The sequence below is a fragment of the Ictidomys tridecemlineatus genome, chromosome 1 (genome assembly GCF_052094955.1).
Source record: "Ictidomys tridecemlineatus isolate mIctTri1 chromosome 1, mIctTri1.hap1, whole genome shotgun sequence".
Classification (NCBI taxonomy): Eukaryota; Metazoa; Chordata; class Mammalia; order Rodentia; family Sciuridae; genus Ictidomys; species Ictidomys tridecemlineatus.
This window is the reverse complement of record NC_135477.1, coordinates 60,212,135-60,234,646: the sequence shown is the minus strand read 5'-3', so window position 1 is coordinate 60,234,646 and position 22,512 is coordinate 60,212,135. Positions and strand designations below refer to the sequence as shown.

The window sequence follows — 22,512 nt, the reverse complement described above, 5'->3', positions numbered from 1 at the left end:
TTACATTTACAAAGGAAAGAAAAAATTTCTTTTTTTTTTTTCCAGTGCTGGGAATTGAACCCAGAGCTTGGTGCATAGTAGGCAAGTATACTACAACTGGGCTATGTCTCCAGCCCTGAAAAATGCATTTTTATATGAGAGAGCAAAAGCAAGAAAATTGCATATGAAGAATTAACTTTGCATCTCACTTTAAAAACCTGCACAGTGCCTAAGGGTAAAAATAACAGTCTACTTCTGTTCTGCATCAAAACAAAATGGCTGCATTTCCATCGACCATCAACATGCATTTATATATTCAGAGCTGTTCATAAAGGACAGTCCTGTGTACCACAGAATAAACTGCAAACTGAGCTGATTATCACTCACAAGAATATGTTTCCTGCATAAGCCAATTAAGGACATAAAGACACCAGCTCTAAGGTGTTAAATGCTAAAATTAGAAGCTCTATATTTTGTTTCAAATACAAGCTTAAATAGTGTGGTTTGCTTTGTTCAGTTATTCTTAAAAGTATGAGCAGGAAAGAAATATGATAGAAACTACCAAGAACAGGGTTCATGCCCTGGTTGTTCAAGGGTGGACCTTCACTGCCTTGTGGAGAGTTTGATGGGTAAGAGGTATACTACAGAATTTCAATAAGCAAATATTTTGCTTAGAGAATAACTATGATCTGCAGATATATAGGGTAAAATTTGATATGCAGTACACAGCAATATAAAAATAGAGTTAAAAAACTTAGCTTGCCAAAGATTTTATACATATGAGATATGAATTGTATAGCACGCTTACTAAAAAAAATGTTTAAAGAAATTTGGCAGATATCTTTCAGTAAATTAAAAATCCTATTAAAAACTTCCTATTTAAAGGATCCCTTAATTGCCCCTGATTGTTCTGTAAATACAGACTTCTGTATAAATGTCACCAATTTGATGGCTAATAAAAAAGCCATACTATACTTAGAATATCATATCAATCATATGAATAAAAGGATTTATTTCTTATTGTTATTTTTATTTTCTATGCCAATAATCCACAAGAAGAGGAAAAATTCAGTAGATTGAACATCTGCAGGGAACCAAATGTTCTCTATATAGAGATGTAACAGTAGCTCTCAAGAAAATAGAGATTTTACTTGTATTTACAGAGAACATTTATTTCTCATCATAAAACTAAGAAATAATAACATTAAAGTACTGAAAAAGAATACAAACTTTAAAAAATATATGCATCTTTTGCCAAAGATTGAATCTATTATTTCAGGATCTATTTTAGGACCTTTTTTAAAGTTACTTGTGGTTTTGTACTTCTTGGATCTTAAAAACTTAAAATATAGGACAACTTAGCAATTAACTTACAAGCTAATGCAAATCTATTCACAGTAAGTTGGGCTTATACTTGCTTCTAAAGAAGAGCTACTGAAAAGAGAAAAAAATAGAAAGCACAAAGAAAAATACCTAATCTCTAATGTGTAGTAGTTACATATTTATCAAATAATAGACTCAAAAGAAACAGATGTTTAAAGGGTGCTATATACATTAAAAATTGCTTTATATCCAAGTTTTGATTGCTTTTCAAAGACAGACAATGGAATAGCATACTCTCAAATATGTTTAAAAAATATGAACATTGTACTCCCTGCCTACTCAATCAGGAACTTGCACATTATATTGCATTAGATTTCTAATGATTTTATCAAAGCAAAAACCAAAAATTTTAAAAAGTCAAAAAAAACAGTTCTGCAAGATAGCAGATCAACAAAAGTGGTTTTTTAGAGGATCATGAACTATGCATAACAACTTTTCTCAAGTTGGGTGCAGTGGTGCACGCCTATAATTTGAGCAACACAGGCAGTTGAGGCAAGAGGATTAAAGTTGAAGATCAGTCTTAGAAACTTAGTGAGGCCCTGTGCAACTCCTCAAAATAGAAAACATAAAAAGGGCTGGGAGTGTGGGTCAGTGTTAATGTGCCCCTGGGTTAAATAATCCCCAGTACAGAAAACCACAAAAACACAAAAGAAAACAAACCTTTTTACAAGTTTAGTAGTGAATTTAGGTAAAGAAATCTTACAGCCAGGCACGGGGGTGCATGCCTATAATCCCAGAGTATCAAAAAACTGAGGCAGGAGGATTGCCAGTTCAAAGCCAGCCTCAGCAACTTAGCCAGGTACCAAGCAAATCAATGAAATCCTGTCTCTAAATAAATAAAATGAGTTGTAGGGGCTGGGGATGTGGCTCAAGCGGTAGCGTGCTCGCCTGGCATGCGTGCGGCCCGGGTTCGAACCTCAGCACCACATACCAACAAAGATGTTGTGTCCGCCGAGAACTAAAAAATAAATATTAAAAATTCTCTCTCTCTCTCCTCTCTCACTCTCTCTAAAACAAAAAATATGAGTTGTAGGCAAAATGTTCCATATGTTTTTAAATAGGGGGATGGAAGTAAAGAATCTGTTTATTTTAGGAGACTTGTTGGTTCCCCCCTACCCCTACTTTTGACCTTTTCTTTGAATTTAAGATGTCTAACTCTGAAATTAAATAACAAGTTTGTGGTTCTTAATGTTTTTTCTCATAAAATGTGATTGTTTAAGAACATGAACCAAAAGTTGCTTTCAACAGTACAACACTTTGTTGAATCTTAATAATTCACAATTTTTTCCTTGGCTGTTCAAAAATATAAAGCAAGAAAGAAGAGCTACTTAGCTATATAAACTTGATGTTGGAAAATACTACCCAACAACCACAAGAGCACTGTGCAATCACTTTCATTAGGACATTTATATTATTTGGTATCTCCATTCAAAAATAGAAATCAATTTGTCTTAACCAACAAGGCACGCCCTGCCCTCATTCTTCCTGCATGGACCTGTGCATCCTACCTGAGGTACTGTCCTCAGAACAGCTACTCCTGAGGGTAAACAGAGGCCCTGCTCTGTGCCTAGCAAATATTCTATTTATTTATTTTTAACTGATACATAAAAATTGCATATGTTTATGGGGTACCATGTAATATTTCAATATAGGGATGTGTTGTACAATTGTTCAAATCGAAGTAAAGATATCTCCTCAAATATTGATCGTTTCTTTATAGTAAAAACATTCCAAGTCCTTTCTTCTCTTTGGAAATAGACATTTTCATTGTCTCTGGTCAGCCTACTATGCAACACAGCTCCTGGCAAATGTTTGTTCTTTTGATACCAGCCAGTGTTATTTCTCAAGTAGTTTTATGAATATTATCGTAAAAATAATAAAGTCTCATAATATAATTCTCCAGCAGTATTGAAGGGTATAAAGTGAGATGACTCCCTCCTAATTCTTACAGGAAACTACTAATGGCAAAATACTGCAGCCACTTTCTTATGTTAGTAGATAGCGTCTTGTCTCATTTTAAACAAGCCAAATAGCATTTTATTGTATACCAACATTTATTAAACAGGATCCCCACTTGTGCATGTTTAGGTTCTGTTTAGTTTTTTTAAAAATTATTATTACAAATTAATGCTAATGAACATTCTTCTATAGTATTATTTTTGCATTCTAATATATCTGTAATATAAATTCTTAGTATGGAGCTGCTAAGTGAAAAGGTATGTAAATATTAATTTTTGATAGTTACTACAAAAGTTTTGTAACCATTATCAATTCAGCAATATTATAGGAAAATTCTGGTTTCCTTTCTCAACCTATTTTATTGTTTAATGGTTAAATGATTGGATCTCTGTCTTTAGACAGATTAATGAGTTCATATTTCTTTGACTATGAATGAGGGTGAGAGTACTTTCATGTATTCACAATTTCTTTATTCATCTAGTGATTTCCCCAGGAAGTATTTATTTCAAAAAGTAAATGAGATTATGTGTGATTCCTCTGTTGCTATTTTTCTTGTACTTCAGGAAATATACTGCATGTAAGTAAGAGAAGTGGGATTATGGTAAAATAATCCTGCATCTGTTGGAATACTGCTTTATTAGAAATAAAAAATACTCATGGGTTGGTCCTTTATTATTAGCAACCGATTTTTAGCAACTCACTCAAAAAAACAAACTACATTACCCAAGACAGCATCAATGACTTAACTTTCAATTTTTAAGTACTTCTTCTATTTAAGACTATAGAACTTTTCCTTAAATACACTTTGATACTTTAAAATACATAGTAGTTTTATTGAGAAGTATGAATTAAATCTAACTAGTTAATTTCAGGAATATGCAAATCCAATCATAATTAGACTAACTCGAATCTGGAAAAAAACGGATTTAAAACTGATATTTAATAAAAATAATTCAGAACAATGGGTGCATTTGAGGTAATATCACTAAGAGACAGAAAAATGTTCTCTAGAATATATATTAAAACAGTAAAATAAAGGTTCAAGTTTAGGGTACAATCAGGCATGTAGAGCATGTATCTATGCAATGGAAGATTTTTAAAGATTAAAAAATATTTTCCAACATATTTTATAAAAATGCATGGACCCACGTGTTAATGTACAGCTGTCTTTTAAATCCTAATGGGGCAAATTCTCAACTCCAGATTTACAGAATATCTAGTAAATGTGAACTTAACCATAGAAGCTGAAGTGTCTTACCTCTGTGGCTAGGCTTTGGCTGGCACCATTGTCAAGAAGAAACTTGACGACTTCCAGGTGGTTTTCCTGGGCTGCCATATACAATGGCGTGAAACCATTCTGCAAAATGAGAAACGAATGGTTATCTCATTTCTAGAACCAGGCTGTTTTTCATGATACTGAGTATATATGCTCTGAGAAGTGCTCCCATGTAATTTCTGTAATTCTTTAATGTAGATATTCATATTTATCAGAAAACCTAAGTACCATAATTTTTTCAAAATTCATAATGTAAGTATAATTCATAATTATACTTTGCAATTCATAATTGGAATGCAGATCATAGATAATAGTCTATAGCTAAGTCTAATTCATAGCAATTTACACACTTCTGAGAAATAAGTATATTCATTCAGTCATCAACCACTTATTCATCACTTACCATGATTTAAAGTATTTTACTACATGCTATGAGGATATGAAGAAAAATACATCTGGTTGTTAAAGCTACCATTCATTAGTTATCTTTTAAAAATAAAGATGTAATATACTCAGGCAAAAAGCATCTGAAACAGTTTCAACTTTGGATGAAACTTATTTCAGTCTCAAATGGCTTCAAACTTAGCACATGCATACATGCACACACACACATTCAGTTTGTATGTGTATGATTGTCTGAAATGTGCTTATGCATTTGGATCTAAGCAAATGAATGTGCATATGACATCTTACGTTTCTTATTAAAAACATGTTTCCTGTATTTGTAATCTAGAATGATTTTTTACACCTAATAAATTGATATTTTACAATAAAATTTTAAAATATTAAAGATTTCTCAAACTACAAATTCTCTGAATACATTTTTTTTTTATTTTTCGGCAGACACAACATCTTTGTTTGTATGTGGTGCTGAGCATCGAACCCAGGCCGTACGCATGCCAGGTGAGCATGCTACCGCTTGAGCCACATACCCAGCCCCTGAATACATTTTTTTTAATCCATGCTAAAGTATGTTATCTTATTAAGACTGTATCCAAGACATTTATTTAATTACAGAATACAGTTCTATTTAAATGACTATTCATGAAATTATTATATAGATAATACTATTTCAAAGCATGAAACTAAATATATTTTAAACTAAAATATTACCAAATAGGATTCAAGCTTTGTGATTCAAAAGGTTGAGTTGCCTCATTATAAATGTCAATTATTGTACGATCACCTTACTAATCCACAATTCAGCCTCTGGTGACCTCACATTTTTGGCATAATTATAGCTGGGCATTAGTAAATTAAGAAGATCCTTGAAGATGGCATGGCAGCACACGCCTGTAATCCCAGCTACTTGGGTGGCTGAGCAGGTGGATCCCAAGTAGAGGCTAGTCTGGGCAAGATAGCAAGACCCTGTCTCAAAATAAAAACACCTGGGACTTTAGCTTAATGGTAGTACGCTTGCCTACTATGTGTGAAGCTCTGGGCTCAATGTCCCATGCCCTAACCATATCCTTGAACAGATAAAAGTGGTAGTGACCAAACAACTCCACCATGGCCTGTATACTCATCAGAGAGCACCTCTCTTCATTTTACTCCAGTTTGCTCACAGTTGCAACAAGTTATCTGGTTATCAAGCTCAACATTAGAAAATCAGAGGAATATAACAGCAGCCAGCTAGCTCCTTCCTGGGGAATAGTCTGCCTGGTAGTATCTCTGGAGCCTATTGTTTCTGTCATGAAGGCTACATCAGCCTTTAAACATGAAGCATGGACTAACTGCAACATTCTGTGGGGGTTGTGTGTTGTGTTTTGTCACTTTTCCCAGAGCTATGAGGGAAACTGAAAGAGAGTTAGGTTACCTTCACCATACTTATATCTTTCTCATTTTCTTACTTAACCAAAATGAAACGTCATTTAATTCTTGACTAAATGTCCTTTTAGCAATAAACTAAAGCAACGATATGAAGAAAGGGAGAGAGGGAGGAAGGAATAAAGGAGATAGGAATGGAAGGATGGAAAAAGAAAACAAAGGTGAAAACCAGTGTGGATTTTTCTTACAGCCAAATGAATAACTGAGCATTTGTCTTCTTTCATCAAGTTCTCTGAAAGTCAAAATTTCCAGAGGGCAGTTTCAAATTTTAGGAGTAAAGTTCTTAAGAAAAACTTCCCAAAGTTCACACCTAAGTATCAACAAGTCAAGTCATGTCAGTTGGTTCTAAGCAGCAGGAGGGGAAGGTCTGCTGTGGTGGTGTGGTACAGGGCTGCCTAAGAGACACTGGTTTACCCAGGCACATCTGGCATCCAGCCCAGTGCGCATCCCCTGGTCCAGAGATCATCATCCAGAACCAAGCATTTCCTGTTCCAGGAAGAAAATCCCAAGTCAGGAAGCAAGATTGAAGGGGATGCTATTCGTACAGACCTGGGTCTTCTAGCGAGCCATTCTTGAGAAAAACAACTTTTAAATCATTCCACATGCCCTTTTTCATAATAGCAGAAGAGATGTGTAGAGTTAGGATTAAGAATTATCACAAAGGCAAGAGCCCCGGCAAGATACAGCCCAGTAATGAACGGTTTCCCACGGTGGCTTTCCCCATTTTTCATGAAGGCTTGCCATCCAAAGGTTATTTCATGAAGGTGAGACATTTTCTGAAAGTTCACATTCTTGTTCATTTTTTGATTTTTTAAAATATTTGTTTGATAGTCACAATCTATAAGATTCACCCTTATAGAGTATACAATTCAGTGGGTTTTAGTATATTCACAACACTGGGCAACTGGCCTCGACAGACAGGAGCCTGGTCAAGACGCAGCCCCTTGCTCCAGGACTCATCCTCAGCACTTACCTGCTAGTACTAGCACCCTACACACCCCCTGGCAGCTACTCATCACTCATCTACTTCATCTCTGTGGCTTTGTCTATTCTGTACATTTCATATAAATGAATCATACAATATGTAACCATGAATGGTCTTGTGCTATTTCTGCTGTCTACGGTGATTAAAAAAAAAAATGGGGGGAGACTTCATGACTGAAATTTTAATTTTATAGTAGGCGATTGTGGTGTGTGTGTTTATTTGACTTTGCTATGGTTTTGGTTAACCCTACCCACATCGAGTTCCTCTTCATTTGACAATGTTACCCTTATTTTCTTTTGGAAAAAATCACTCTTCCCTGCCATGTAAGTGTGGCTTGACTTGGTTGAACTTGGTGACAGATAGGCTTGCCCTTCTGTAACTATGCGGGAGACATGTACTGGATACCTTTGTTTTGCTCTTTAGAATCTACTCTCCCCAGCTGTTCTTTACTCACTGACTTACAGGAACCAGATTAATGGGAAAATCTGACTCTGGTTTTGGTCAGGCTCCACTGCCCTCTACCCCAAGTATCAGGTCCCTTAAACTTTTTAAAAGCTTATTTAGTCTTTTATTCTTGTTGTTCTCCATCTAATTCTAATAAGTCCATCCTTACATTTGCTTAAGTTAATTTCTGTTCCATGAATCTAAATACAAATTGTCACCAATTTCATCTATCAAGAAAGGATCAACAAGGTACGAAAATACATATATCACTCTGTTATGATTCTAGGAAGAAAATTGTAAGCATCCTTTGGGAAGATTGAATAAAAACATTATCATCACTCTTTAGCTCAAGAAGGCTTAAGGCATCTACAGTAATTCAGTGTGTTGTCATTGGATGGCTGATAGCTGTAATGATTTTTAGTGAAGTGGACCTGGATTGGGAGAAGGGTCATATTTCAGAAAGATTCTTCCCTTCTTAAGAGAAAAAAAAGTACACCATTATTTTCATATTAATTTCTTAAGTTAGGAAATTTCCAAAACAAAACTGGTAGAAAAGGAACATAAGGTGCCTGATTTACATTTTCTTTTCTGGAGCAACAATAGATTTAATTCTCAAAAGGCAGAGCAGCTTCAGATCCAATGAGTATGCTATTTGAAGTCTGATTTTTATCTAATACCTTCAATACCTTCTGCTCTGAATGTTTACAGTGGTGCTATAATAAGCATGTAAATCAGCAGACTTATAATTTGGTAGACAGCATGGAGGCATCCAGCACAATACCCACCAAAATAAATAAATAAAGATCCCTCCTTTGGTTTCATTTAAGGTCTTAAATTTTATCTGTGCAATTTTCCCAGCCATTCTAGTTCTCTATGGCCTCTGTGCATCATAAGGTGCTGTTTTTAATTAAGATAGAAGGGCATTGTGAAGATTTTGCCGATTCATATATGGCTGTAATTTTTGTGAAAGTCAGATTGGAGGTTTAATACAAGGTCATAAGTCAGGGAGCCTCATCTGGATCATATTCATTTGTCTAACTTTGTTAGGATCTAACTTTCCTACCACAGGAACACTGCCATACAGGCAAAGACCAAAAAGGCACATAAGGAGCTCTGGGTGACTTAGTGGGTCTTGCCATCATTAATGCCATCATGAAAAAATTTTTCCTTTAGAATATTTTGATAGCCGAAATGCTATCTGAAAAGGTATTGCCTCTTTATAAACACAATTTTATATTACAGAATAAAGACAAAAGGGAGAAGAGTGAAGGATGTCATGTGACTTAGCAGTTTGAGATTTTTCAACACTGTTCACTGTTACACTTAGTGCAACATATTAAGGATTTAACAATAGAAAAATTCTTCATAATTACAATGTAAGTAACCAATCCAACCTCTTTCTTAAGGTATGGTTAAGTGATCTCTGGGATGTTAATTAATATTAAGTAAAAGTTAATGATCTTGCTGGGTGTGGTGGTGCCTGCCTGTAATCCCAGTGGCTTGGGAGGCTGAGGCAGGAGGATCTCCAGTTCAAAGCCAGCCTTAGCAAAAGTAAGGAACTAAGCAACTCAGTGAGATCCTGTCTCTGAATAAAATATAAAATAGGGCTGAGTATATGACTCAGTGGTTGAGTACCCATGAGTTCAACCCCAAGTATTACCCCAACACCCCAAAAAGAGTTAATGATCTTTTTAAGATCTAAGATCAAGGCAACAGCAAAAATTAGTTAAATAAAATCTGTGAATTCCTATGTTGTCCAATGTCATTTTTATTTTAAAGGAGAATTTTAATACTCAGGGAACGCAAGGGGCTCTCTCAACTATTTCTTATTGGCCATTACACATTGCTAATAGGTTAAAATTTCACTTAGAGAAAGATACTCTCTTTTGTGAATATTAATATCCCCGTGACATTTTATGTGCTGCCACCTCAATGGAATGTAATCTTCTTTCATGGCACCATTGCTTGCTATTCTTTATAAAAGTTTCTACTGAAGAGTTGCTACGAGGAATTATCAGGGAAAACCCACTCTGCTGCATGGTCACCTCGTTACCTGAATTAACCACAGAGCAAGGCTATGCAGAAGATGCACTAGGGCAGGACCCCAGAGGAAGGGGAAACCCTCTGCTATGCACTGTGTGTCAGGGAATCCCATAGGCTACATCCTTCTCCCTCCCTGTCTCAGCAGTGTGGAATGTGCATAAATTGAAATAAAAACTGCCTAGGATTTTATTTCAACTGCAGTTTTCCCAGACACTGCAGAGCAGGTTTGAAACTATAGCTGCTCTAAAAAAATCAGTCAAGAATGCGTGTAATGTTTAAAAGGAAGTTGTTTATTTTTCCTCTTTTGGGAATACAAAAAAAAAAAAATAAATGGAATAAAGAGTTTCCCACTATCTTGGGGCCTAAAACGAGAAATTTTTTTTAGTGAAAATGTGTGGCAATATTTTGGAAAAAAAAAATTGGCTTAAAAGCATGATGCTTCTATTATAGTCAACTGGTTTTTCTCTCTCAAAACACTTGCCAATGTTCAGATTTCTGTCACCCCTTTCTAGAAAATTATTAATAGTTGAAGTGAATTCTTACAGAAGGTCAGAACACCTGGCATAGACCATGTGACAAAGGTCCAACCACAGGTAACTGGAAAGAAATTAGAGCAAATATAGCTGCAAGCACTTCCTTTTCCATGGCTCTGAAGTTGAATGGTGACAGAGCTCTTGCCGCTCTGGGTGTAGCAAATGGGAGAGGAAGTCACTGCAGTGCTGCAGACCCATACAGCAGAAGAGATTCCTGTTATGTGAAGATAATCAGTACTAGAAAAGGGGATGAAACCATGTGCACTTAAACTGAAGATCCAAAGTCCATTGTCAACGATATAAAAAGTTTTCTTGAGACTTAGTCTTGAAAGATAAAAGTAGACATTGTAAATCTAAGTTTATGTGATTCAACAAAACACAGCTTATAACTGCAGTCATGTATGAGGTTCTTGGAATAAACAGACTAAATGAGTAGTGATTTTTTTTTTTTTTTTTTAGTGGGGCGGGGGGCGGGAGAAGCATAACTTTTCCAACAAAATTACATGATGTTATCACATTATTCATTTGCTTTTTATTTCCTCAGCATAATTAGCAAATCGTCTTTTTTTTCCAGAAGTACCTGAGAACAAAGATCTCACTTATTATTTTTCTTCATTTAATCTTTTGATGTTCAAATTATTCTCATATCAAACATCTAACAGGAAATAAACCTAATTCTTCACATGTTGCATGGCCAAATATTGACAAAGAATCATGTCTTTCTCTAGGACCTCAAAAAACTCTGTATCTTTGACAAAACTTGCAATTTTGTTCTGTAATAAATTTCTTCAAGACCCAACACCCTGGTGGAGATCTTGACAGATAAAGAGAGACATCGGCATTCAAATGGAAAAAAAATGTTTGCATGAAGACTAGTTTTAAAAGTGGCCAAGTCCTCAGTGGATATTCTTGGGTCATGATGTTTGCTTTACAACCTCTAAGGGACTGTGTAGGAGGTAAATTATGAATACTTGAATAATGAAGCATATATTTTTAAACCAGTAAAGTGAAGTTAATTCCTTGAGACCCCAGTTTAAAATGATAACCTATTAGTTTTCATTTTAGAACCTCATTGTAAGACTCTTGAGAGTTATAGGACGACCTCTATTTAGTACAAATATTTTGAACACTTTAAAGTTTGAAGACTTTTTAAAGTTTTTTCTGCCCATTTTTAAATTTTTAATCTGTTTCAGAGAACAGCAATGATGCCTTAATGAAGAAGAATTGAGCAGTTTCTTCTCTTTCTCAACTAGGAGAAGCACTGATGTATTCTGAAATTCCAAGTTCAGAAAAAAACCCCAATTTTTCATAAGTTTCATTATCTATTATTTTTCATAATAAATAATGTGACTGGACCAACCTGGGCCAGCATCATAGAGTATAAGATTTTGCATTTCAGAAATCCCCTAAGCATTTGTGTATGACTACTAGTCATAGAGTTCCATCAATAGACCACTGTTAAAAATTTCTACCTCTCAGCACACACGTATTACAAATGAGGATAAATATGAACTTAATAGAGCCCTTAAGTATCATGTTCTTAGAGGATATGTGAACCAAGCAAGCACTTCACCCAATGAACATTATTTGTAAATTATAGCACAGTTCCTTTGCAATAGAGTTGTAGGTTTACCTGAGATTGTGCATTGACATTGGCTCCATTTGTGACCAAGACCTTGACCACCTCCGCTTGCCCAGCCAAAGATGCGATATGTAACGCTGTGTTTCCTTTCTGGAAAGTGAAAAGCATGACAATGTGAACTCTGTCACCTTTCTAATTTCCCTATGTTTAAAGCTCCCCAAGGGAATACAGCTGACAAGTATTTCACAAGAAATGTACCCTCATTCTTATTGAGGACAGAATCCTCACTGAAATGGGCAAATGACATAAAAAGCATCCACTGATACTGACCTTGGTGGCTGCATCCACATTGGCTTCTCTCTGTAGCAGTTCAGAAACAACTTCCACATGGCCTTCTTTGGAAGCAAGATGGAGTGCATTCAACCCATTCTGATAAAAAGCAAAAGGAAAGCTTTACTGGGCGGGTTGAAAATAGAGCACTCAATGATCGGTACTAGAAAAGGGGATAATCTCAGTGATATTTGCTTGCATATGTGCAGTGAGCAACCTAAATTAGGAGCAGGAGTACTTGAAAACTAGGTGGGTTGCTTCATTATTATTACTAAAATTGCAGGAATTATTAAAGAATGTATGCTACCATTTCTGAACTTCTGACAAGCAGAGACTAATTTGATAATACCAAGCTGGTAAAATTTAACAGAAAAAAAAAAAACAACAAGAGGAGAAAATCTTCCTAATATTTAATGGAAGCTTTAACCAGTTTAAAGTCTAAATACTTAGAATTTGAATAAAACAAATAAACAACAATGACCCAAACTGACCTGATTGCAAATGTTGATGTCAACTCCATTTTTTATGTAGTCAAGGGCCTTTTCTAGGTGTCCAGCTCGAGCTGCTCTTAAGTAACTTGCGTTGGCATCAGACTAAAATGAAAAACAAAATAAAAAAAAATTTTGATGAAAAAACGAAACTAAAGTGCAGATTTATAACTACCAGGGGTTTGTAGTCTAAATTCAAATGAAAGCAACCGAACTGTTCTGTTTCTAACAAAAAAAGAGTAATTTTTCTGCAAAGTCACCAAGAAAATGGCAAGATCTTTACAAGTTAGTTTCAGAAGTGTACAAAATTACCACTTCTTTCATGTTATAAATCATTCCGAATTGAGAAGGGAAATTTAGGCAACTTCAATCAATGTACAATTTACAGAGAGTGAAGAGGAAGCCTGAATCCTAAGCAATCATATTAGAAAGAGCACTTGCTAATTCTCCTGTATCTGAAATTTAACATCAATTTCAGTTTTCTAAATCTACCACAGCCAAATATTCAACTGGTCACTTCACAAAGATATTAACACCTTTTCTGTTGTTATAGTATTTAACAAGAATTTGAAGTTGGGTGTTGTGGTACACAACTATAATCCCAGCAGCTCGGGAGGCTGAGGCTGGAGGATCATGAGTTCAAAGCCAGCCTCAGCAAAGTCCAGGTGCTTAGCAATTCAGTGACACCCTGTGTCTAAATAAATTATAAAAAAGGGCTGGGGATGTGGCTCAGTGGTTAAGTGCCCCTGGGTTTAATCCTTGGCACCAAAATAAATAAATAAATAAATAAATAATAAAGGAATTTGTAGATGATGATCATCAGGTGTATATTCATACAGGATTCAGCCTTGTTTTAGAATGCAGATTGAATTTCAAAAGCATGTAGAACAGCCTACTTGGAGTGTGAAGTGTCTTTTTGTACCGATTTTCAAGCTAGCTAAGACCACAGCCTGGAGAAAACCCCATTTGGGACAGCAAACAAAATGTAAAGACAGTAAAACAAGACAGGTAATTCATTCGTTGACAGCTTGCAACTCTGAATTACTGCTAATCTCAAATACTTAGATTGCACAGTTGAACACAACTACTATTAAAATCTTTAATAGAAAAAAGATAGTGAGAGAAAAAAACTGCAAAGTTGGTCCTGCAAAGTTTGTAAAGGAGTCTTGCTCAATGTAGAACAGTACAAAAGTAGTTTGGCTCCTGAAAGAGCAGACAAAATAATTTGTCACTGATTATAAATGCAATCACATAGGGCATGGCTTCAAAGAGGAAAGTTTCCTCCTGCAGCCATATGGTGAATGCCCCTTCAAAGCCCCTGCTCAAATGCCACTTCTCTGTGAAATCTACCAGACCCCCCAGGGCAGGGCTTAATGGCTCAGTGCTCCCAACACCTTAATTGTACTGAGCTCTTCTGGTTTTATCACAGAAGCATAGTTTTGGTATACCCATCCTCCCACTCTAAATTGTAAACCCCTTTAGAACAAGCAGAGGCAGATTAAGAAGCAGGCAACTGGAAAGACATCAAGATGCCAAGCTTTGGAGAACACCAACACATCCCTGAAAATGTAATTGACATGAAGGAAATTCTGTCTCTTGGAGAAGTCTTTCATCCTGGTGTAAATCAATCAGTAAGAACTGACCTGCTCAGCACCTCAGAGGAGAAGCCACTGCCTCCAGGGTCTCCTCTACCCCTCCCCTTTATGGCAGTAAACTCTTTGAACTAATGAACATTTCCTCTTGAGCCAAATCAAGGCTTCTCAATCTTAGCACTATTGGCATTTTGATCTGAATAATTCTTTTGCTGGGGTTGGGGGCAGTTCTGTTCATCATCCAGTGCTTGCTAGCATCCTTGGTCTTGACCAGCCAAGTATAGTCATATTCCCTATTTGTGACAACTAAAAATGTCTTTGAATTGCCAAATGTCTCATGAAGGGCAAGGTTTCTCCAATTGTGAACTACTTTATTTAAGTAAATGAAGATTGCTAGTTTAAAAAGGCTAAAATCTCTAGGTTGTCACACACCTTCATGTAGCACAATGCAGTGACCCGACCTACGTATGATATCCATCTTTTTGTTTTTCTTGTAACTAGAAGATGTAGGTGTCTATAGATGTTTTGTGAATGGCTGAATCAACAAACAAGCACACCGGAAATAACTGGTAATCAAATTATTTGCAGCAGGTATTTAAGTTGAGAATCTGCTATGATGCAGAGATGGACATCATATATCATAGATGAAGTCACTGAGCCAGGGGGCTGCAAGCACACATAGATATTACTCAAAATAAAATTGGAGTTTGAGTTAAGCATGTATATAATCAGAGCAGAGTTAAGAAAAATGAAGACAATAAGAGAAAGTTTCAAATCAGACAAAGAAGGAATCATATAAAGTTTCCAGGAATTTAAAGAAAAAAATGCAGTCTTAAAAGAGGTTTCCGATAAAAGTATTGTGTCCAACTACAACTAAAAATAAGCAAATATTTTTTTAAAAAAGAGGTTTACTACTTCAAGGAGGTCAGTTTTTTTGTCTATAAGTTCAGTTAGAATTAAATTATCTATGCAAGGCTGGCTCATTGTACCATAAAACATCACCATCTTTGTGCCTGCTCAATGACTTATCAGTAAATTTGCCCAGAAGGGCTCAGATGCTGTTCTGGGAACAAATGACATCAGCCTGGGTATTCAACTGCCAGAGATAACAACTGTGAGTTAAGCATCCCAAACTCTGACTTGAGGCACATAAAAACAACTAAGGAAGCTGCTATTGAAAAAAAAAAGTGAGATAATTCAAGGAAAAAAGTCTTTGACTTGATTCCAGATTTAGAAAGATTTGGTAATTCTATGCACTGTCCATTTTCCTCAGAATTTTTCTACCCAAATTTGTAAAGCAAAATAAATAGATTCAGATGAGATAAACTTTTAATTTAGTGGTTCTTTACCTGAGATCTGAATTCTTTGGAGAATAAAAAAGATAGGATTGAATTTTCTTTTATATACATGATCTTCCACATCCCAGTTGTGTATTTGTGGATTCAATCAACAGGATATTTAAAAAACATTTCTAAAAAAATTGTGTATATTAAATATCGACACACTTAAAAAACTTGTCTTTATTTCCCAAACAACACAGTATAACTATTTATGTAGCATTTATATTGGTTTAGGTACATGTAATCTAGGAATTTAAAATATAAGGAGAATATACACAGGTCATATGCAAATATTATAGCATTTTACATAAGAGACTTGAGCATCCACCGATTTGTCTGTGGAGATTGGGGACAGTGCTGGTGTCCAATGGAAGACAATTTATGCCTATATCCACCAAATCTACATATGCACATATAACTTGCACCCATTTCATATAGCTCAGGAGTATTAAGCTAGTCATGGATCTGTATTTAAGAAATCCTGCTCTTGTGATAGATCCTCTGGTAGATAAGTTTATTATTTCTATTTTACTCAAAAGCTTTGTTATTAAAACAATTCTCTGTGTTAATTTATTGCCTCAGAACATTAAGAAATATAAGAAAGGACAAAAATTGTCATCACTTTAGTATATATAGTTATATACTAACATGCTCGCCATTTCTAAACAGTAACTTTATACTTAAAAGGGCAAAAAGAGGAAGAAAAAGAGTCAAAAGGCAGATGAAGGAGATGAAGACTGCCCTGAAGAAAACTTGACAATTTAGAAAATGAAATTATTAAAGCCCACAGGAAAAGAACCAAGAAGTTCCTTCTTTTACTCAACCACCTGCAAGCAAGGTAGCCATCTTCCGTTCTTGTGAGTTCAAGGCCAGCCTCAGCAACTTAATGAGACTGCCTCAAAATAATGCATAAAAAAGGATTGGGATAAAGATTAGTGGTAGAATGCCCCTGGGTTCCATCACCAGAACTGTAAAAATGCACACATACATACATAAATGTGACTGTTGATAAATTACTGTGGAAGAAAATCAGTTTCAAAGAGAAATTAGGCTTTCCCATGTGAAACATCAGATGGAGGAGGACATTGCCTACGGTATTAGTCCTTGCAAAGATAAGAAAGAGGTTAGTCAACACTGTTTTTCCCTTAAAGACCAAAATCTGATGTGAGAATTGAGAAAACAAAAAGCTGAAGTACAGTGTAGTATTTGCTTAGCGTGGGTTCAAGCCCCACCACCATCAAAAAGACAGAAAGAAAATTTTATGTTTTATTAGCCATTTTACTACACAAAGAAGAAATATAAATCTCATGGTTTTTCAAAAAATAGTTTCAGGGACAAAAATCAAGCATTATTATGAATTAATTTAATAACTTAGCATCTTTACCTAAACTGGAATATTGATATTCTGTAAAATACAGGGGTTAGAAAGAAAACGCATTCCCTAAATACCAATAAATAGTAACTTAATACTTCATACACCTCTTGCTATATGCTAGACACTATTGCAAGAACTTATGTTAGTTTATGTTATTATCATTTAATATACTATGTCTAATTGCATAAGTCCTTATGCTTAGCCTTATAGTAGTTCTATGAAGTAGTACAGTGGGTTGAATGGTATCCCCTAAAATTTATGTCCATTGGGATCTCAGAATATGATCTTATTTGAAAATAGGATCTTTGCAGATGGATTTAGTTATGAGGTCATAGTGTGTTAGAATGGGGCATAAGTCCATTTACCGGTGTCCTTATAAGAAGAGAAGACATGTGGATATATCAGAGAGAAGGTCACATTAAGAAGAGGAAAGAGATTAGGATTTTGCTGCCATCAGCAGAGACCATCTGGAGTCACCAGAAACTTGGAATAGGCACAGAAGAAACCTACATTAACAGCCTTTGGGAGAAGATGATTCTCCTGACACTCTGATTTTCAACTCAAGCCCCCGAGTTGTGAAAGAATAAATTCTGTTGCTTTAAGCCATTTAATTCGTGATGGTTTATTATGGCAGACCTAATAAACTATACAAGTAGGTAACTGTTAGTAGCTCCATTTTCTAAGTGAGAAAATGAACTGTAGAGAGGATGAGTGACTTTCTTGGAACATGTAGCTTGCGAATGGCAGAGATGGAACTTAACACTAAATGTTTGGTCTATTCTCTTAGTTCATTCATTCATTCTCCATCAGTCTATCTGTTCAACCACTGAACTGACGGTAGGTACTTTCAGATATATTATCCCAGACCAGAATTCCTTTACTGAATTCATAATGAGTTATAGATCAAACCAACAGTAGATCCCTAAATAAAATGTAGATTGGAGGCTCAGTGAATGTATAACAGAGCTTGGATCCTTTGCCTCTAGCTAGAGGTAAGAGGGCAATCTCTGGGGCCTATTTATACTTGACCTATCAGTTCTCCACCTTTCTCCTAAAACTTTCCAACCACTGGGAACCACGTGAAGGGTCAGATGGTTTTTCCAGTAAGCTTCATGTTCCTTTTCTCTTCTGGGGACCTGTCTTTTGTCTACCAATGTATTTAGGTCTCTCCAAAAGAGAAAACAGAACAACCCAAACCCAAAACTACCTTCTGATTTTTCTACCCAGCACCTAGATCATTTGTAAGCAGTGATCTCCTCTACTTCTCAGTGTAGGAGACTGATGAGGAACCGAAGCACTCACGGACTGTACCTACTTTACTATCCTGACTGCATTACTAACAGTGTTACCTTTTTCTCATCTGTCAAATGAAATAAGTTGTCTAATTTCAACCTTATGTCAAGAGATCAACCAAGCAAGTCCATAACAAACAATAAGAATTTTATTTTTAGGTTATCCTTTAAATATCAATCTTTTTGAAAGATTAGTTTAGGCTTCACAGTTTTAGACCTTCTACTCTAATTCTTATTTGCATTTCTGGCAATATGGTTTCTCTCCATAATCAATAAATGCCTCTTGGTGCAAACTCACCAACCAAATCCCAATCATCAAATCCTCTGGCATTTAAATCTCTCCGCTCACAGGGTTGAACTGAGAGTAGATCACCTCCTTTTTCTTGAACATCATCTTTTTAGCGTCTCTTATCTTTCTTCACTCACTTGGTTCTGCATAGCCTCAGTCTATCAGTGAATACTGGGCCTTTTCAAAGTTAGAACTCAAATTTCTTTCCTTCCTCTGCTTTCTCTCAAGCTGATCTCATGGCTTGCAGGGCTTCCTCTACTCTCTCCAAGCCCAACACTCGGAGTCCAGTCTCTGCTCATCCTTATCCCCATACGTTTCGACTTCCACGTTCTACAACTCCCCCACCTCAACAACAGCAACAGCAACAGTTCCCTGACACGTGTAATGTATCTGCCACTGCAACTGGTTACTAAAATAGACGTGAAGGACAGATTTCTTTATTTCTATTTAAAGGTCCCAGGATGACTGAGGCTACCCAGGTATACATCCTTTATTGTGACCAATTACTACTTTTGTTTCTTTCTCTGAACCAGAAAGTTACATAAATACATCCTACCCATTATACAGTCCCAAGGGCTTTCAGTTCTCCATTTTCCTTCTAACAAGAACACACGTCATAGAAACAAAAGAGTACATAAGATATATATGAAGAAAAATCATGAAAGAAACCCCCATATACCTATCAGTCAGTGCAAGTATCAAAGTTACAGGTGGCTTTGTGGACTCCCAGCCAGCCCTTCCTTGAACGACTCCCCTAGGGATCCCCTGATCTAGTTAAGCATTCTGGCATCATTCTTAACATTCTTGCACGTGTCCCTAAGCTAAACATGACGTAGTCGATGGTCTCAGTACTCTACATAAGTGGAATCATACATTATAAATCCAACTGTGACATGCTTATTTTGTCTAATGTGTTTCCTAGAGTCTTCCCGGCTGACACGTAACTCCAGTCAATTTATCAGTGCTGCTGTAGAAGATTCTATTATGTGATATAACACTATTTATCCACGGCAGAGTTGATAGATTTTGCGCTGTTTCTGAGTCTACAGTGAAAGATGTTGCCATTAATATTTGGCACCATAGCACAATGGTACACGAAGGCAAAAGTTTTTAAAGGTATATACCTAGGATCCTAAAAGCTGGGTCATTGGCTATGTGCCTTTTCAACTTTAATTACCGATTGCTTTAGGAAGTGATTGCACCAATGTACATTTCTGTCATTTGTGATTACTAATAAACACAAATTCCTTAGAAATTAATCTTCGGCAATTCTTTAGCCCCTAGGTTAATATTACTGTAGTCCCAGAAGATTTTTGAGGTTGCTCCTGCCAGTTGCCTACAGGCACTCTCAATCCAAGGTTACTTTGAAAATAAATGCTTGGCTTGAGGGCTTTTTGTTTTTTTTTGGTTTAAAGACTGCACAGATAAATTTTGATCTCAAACTGGTAGAGTATGAGTAGTTCCTGTGGTCATGAATTCTCAGGGGAGATTTTTTTTCCAATAGCCTCAGAGTCAGGCAAGTTTCTGGTATATCTTCTATGAGTTCATTTCCTGTTTACCTAGCTATTGGGAACCATGACCTTTAATAATCAGCTTGATTCAGTGTCTCTTTTAGACTGTACACCATGGGCATGACCTAGACTTTGTCTCCTGTGTTCTATCTGTGCCACTAAGTAAAACTGGTTCTTCCTTTCACATCATCTTTGATGTCTGCAAATCCCTTTATTTTTAAAGACTAATTCAGAGATGCACTCCTAAAGACTTGTAATTTTTCTGAATACCTTAGCTTTCTCTATAGCTGAAAGTATGCTTATTCTTTTTAAGTTTTTCTTTGCTCACCTTGTACCTTGGCCAGCTCAGGCAACTGCTATATGATGCCCAGATCATTTTTAAAAAAACCTCTAGGAGGTTGTAGTTGGCTTAGTTGAATCTGCTCAGAGCACTGAACAATGTTCAGGAGTTCCCGAGTAGCTACTGAGGTTCCCACAAAGTCATGACAAGGAGAATAGCTGAAATTTATTCAGTATCCACTGTATGTTGGGGGCCTTACTAAGCATTTTACATATATTATTACAATGTGCTATGTATCATTATATGCATAGTTATTATTTCTTTCTTAAATATTTAATCAAAATAGGAATCTTCACTACAGAGGCAGAAAACTAAAGTTTGTAGAAGTTAAGCTGCTTTCTCAAGGTCATCCGGCTCAATAGTAATCAAAGATTAAAACCCAGGATCATAAACTCAGGATTTTTCCTTAACACCACTGGTTTTCAAATTGGGTTGTACAGAGCCCCGCAGTTGGGGCACACCAGGGTGCAAAGTGAGTACCACTCAGTGAGCAGTGACATGAGTCTATCTTCAGCTTCATCCTAAGTAGATTGACTTTCTTCTGTTTTATATATTGGTGTTTAATGATAAATTTCATTTGTAAAAATGTTTCCACTTTTAAACCAGGTACTCAGTCAACTTCTAGGACATAGCCTCTGAGGCCCTTTAAACCTGCCCCCCACCCATCCACATTCCAGCCTGAAATAAGACAGGGATACTACTCTTAAAGGTGATTTAGACAGTTTATTATTTCTGGACTGGTCCCACAACTACCCAGGACGGTGATTTTACCGAGGACATCCTTGTTGCTAGTGGTCCTCACTACTCCCCTTCTCCCCAGTGAAATCTCCCATCAACAGACTCCACTACTGAATCCTAGGTCCAGCTCAAAGGCCACATCGCATCTGCTAATTTTCTTGATAAACACTGGACTTGACCGGTTCTCTCTCTACCTCTACAAGCATTTGTTCTGGTCTGCTTGGCTATCGATAGTCTTACGAAGTTGCACTATTAACTCTTCTAGAGATCCTTGTCTCCACCTTGAGGAATGCAGCTATTGCTTTCAATGACCTTAATAATCTAAAGTTTAAACCCAGGCCAGGCGCATATAATGAGAATTCACAGTAGAGCACTGACAGAAGTTGGTGACTAATAGAAACTTATCAGGAAGAACCATTTCTGCATCCTGATTATACAGCCAGGAGGCAAGACTTCAGCAGGGCACTTAGTTAGGGGGAGACAAGGAAGAAAAAGCGGGTAGAGGTATAAATATGGAAAGTTTTGAGGAATGGTGAATAGAAGATGCCTCTGGGAAGGAAAAACTGAGAGGTTCAGGGAAGGCTTGGTATGCCAGATACATCTGATTTAACAGTGCCATAAAGATACTAGGAGGCAGTGAGGAGTTTTGATAAGCGCAAAGACATCATTTAAGCTACATTTATCCCAATCAGTTGACAGCATATGTGCACATGGGAGAAAATGGAGATGAGATCTGCAGGTCAGTGTTGTCAGTCCTCCATGATTCAAGGATCTCCTGGGGAGAATTAAAACACGTATGAGAGTCCCCATTCCACAGACTGATGCTCAACTGGTCCAAGTTAGGACATTTTGATAAATGCAGCTCAGGTGATTCTAAAGTGTAAGCTGGGGTAAGGGACCTTGGAGAAATGAATTAAGAAAATATAACAGTAAAATACTATTCAGCCTTTAAAAAGATGAAGTGTTACTTGTGATAACATGGATGAATCTGGAGGAGTAATGTTAGATAAAAAAAATTACAAATACCATGTGATCTTACTCACATGGCACCCAAAAAAGCTGATCTTACAGAATTCCAGAGTACAACAGTGGTTACCAAAAGCTGGGGAGGGAGGGTCAGAGAGCGCTGGTTAGTAGGTACAATATTATAGTTCAAGGAATAAAGTTCTGGTGTGCTTTTTGCACAAGGATAACAATAGCTAACAA

General features: G+C 36.4%; 1 protein-coding gene across 13 annotated transcripts in view; it reads right to left on the bottom strand.

Moving 5' to 3' along the window:
- Positions 1–22,512, bottom strand: part of Ank3 (ankyrin 3) — a 632,006-nt gene that overhangs the window by 212,168 nt on the left and 397,326 nt on the right. For all 13 annotated transcript variants that reach the window (XM_078041667.1, XM_078041715.1, XM_078041711.1 and 10 more), the window contains 4 exons: positions 12,833–12,934; positions 12,342–12,440; positions 12,063–12,161; positions 4,580–4,678 (listed from right to left, as the gene is read on the bottom strand). In XM_078041667.1, the coding sequence (XP_077897793.1) occupies positions 4,580–4,678; positions 12,063–12,161; positions 12,342–12,440; positions 12,833–12,934 (399 nt within the window). The remainder of the gene's footprint in view (positions 1–4,579; positions 4,679–12,062; positions 12,162–12,341; positions 12,441–12,832; positions 12,935–22,512) is intronic.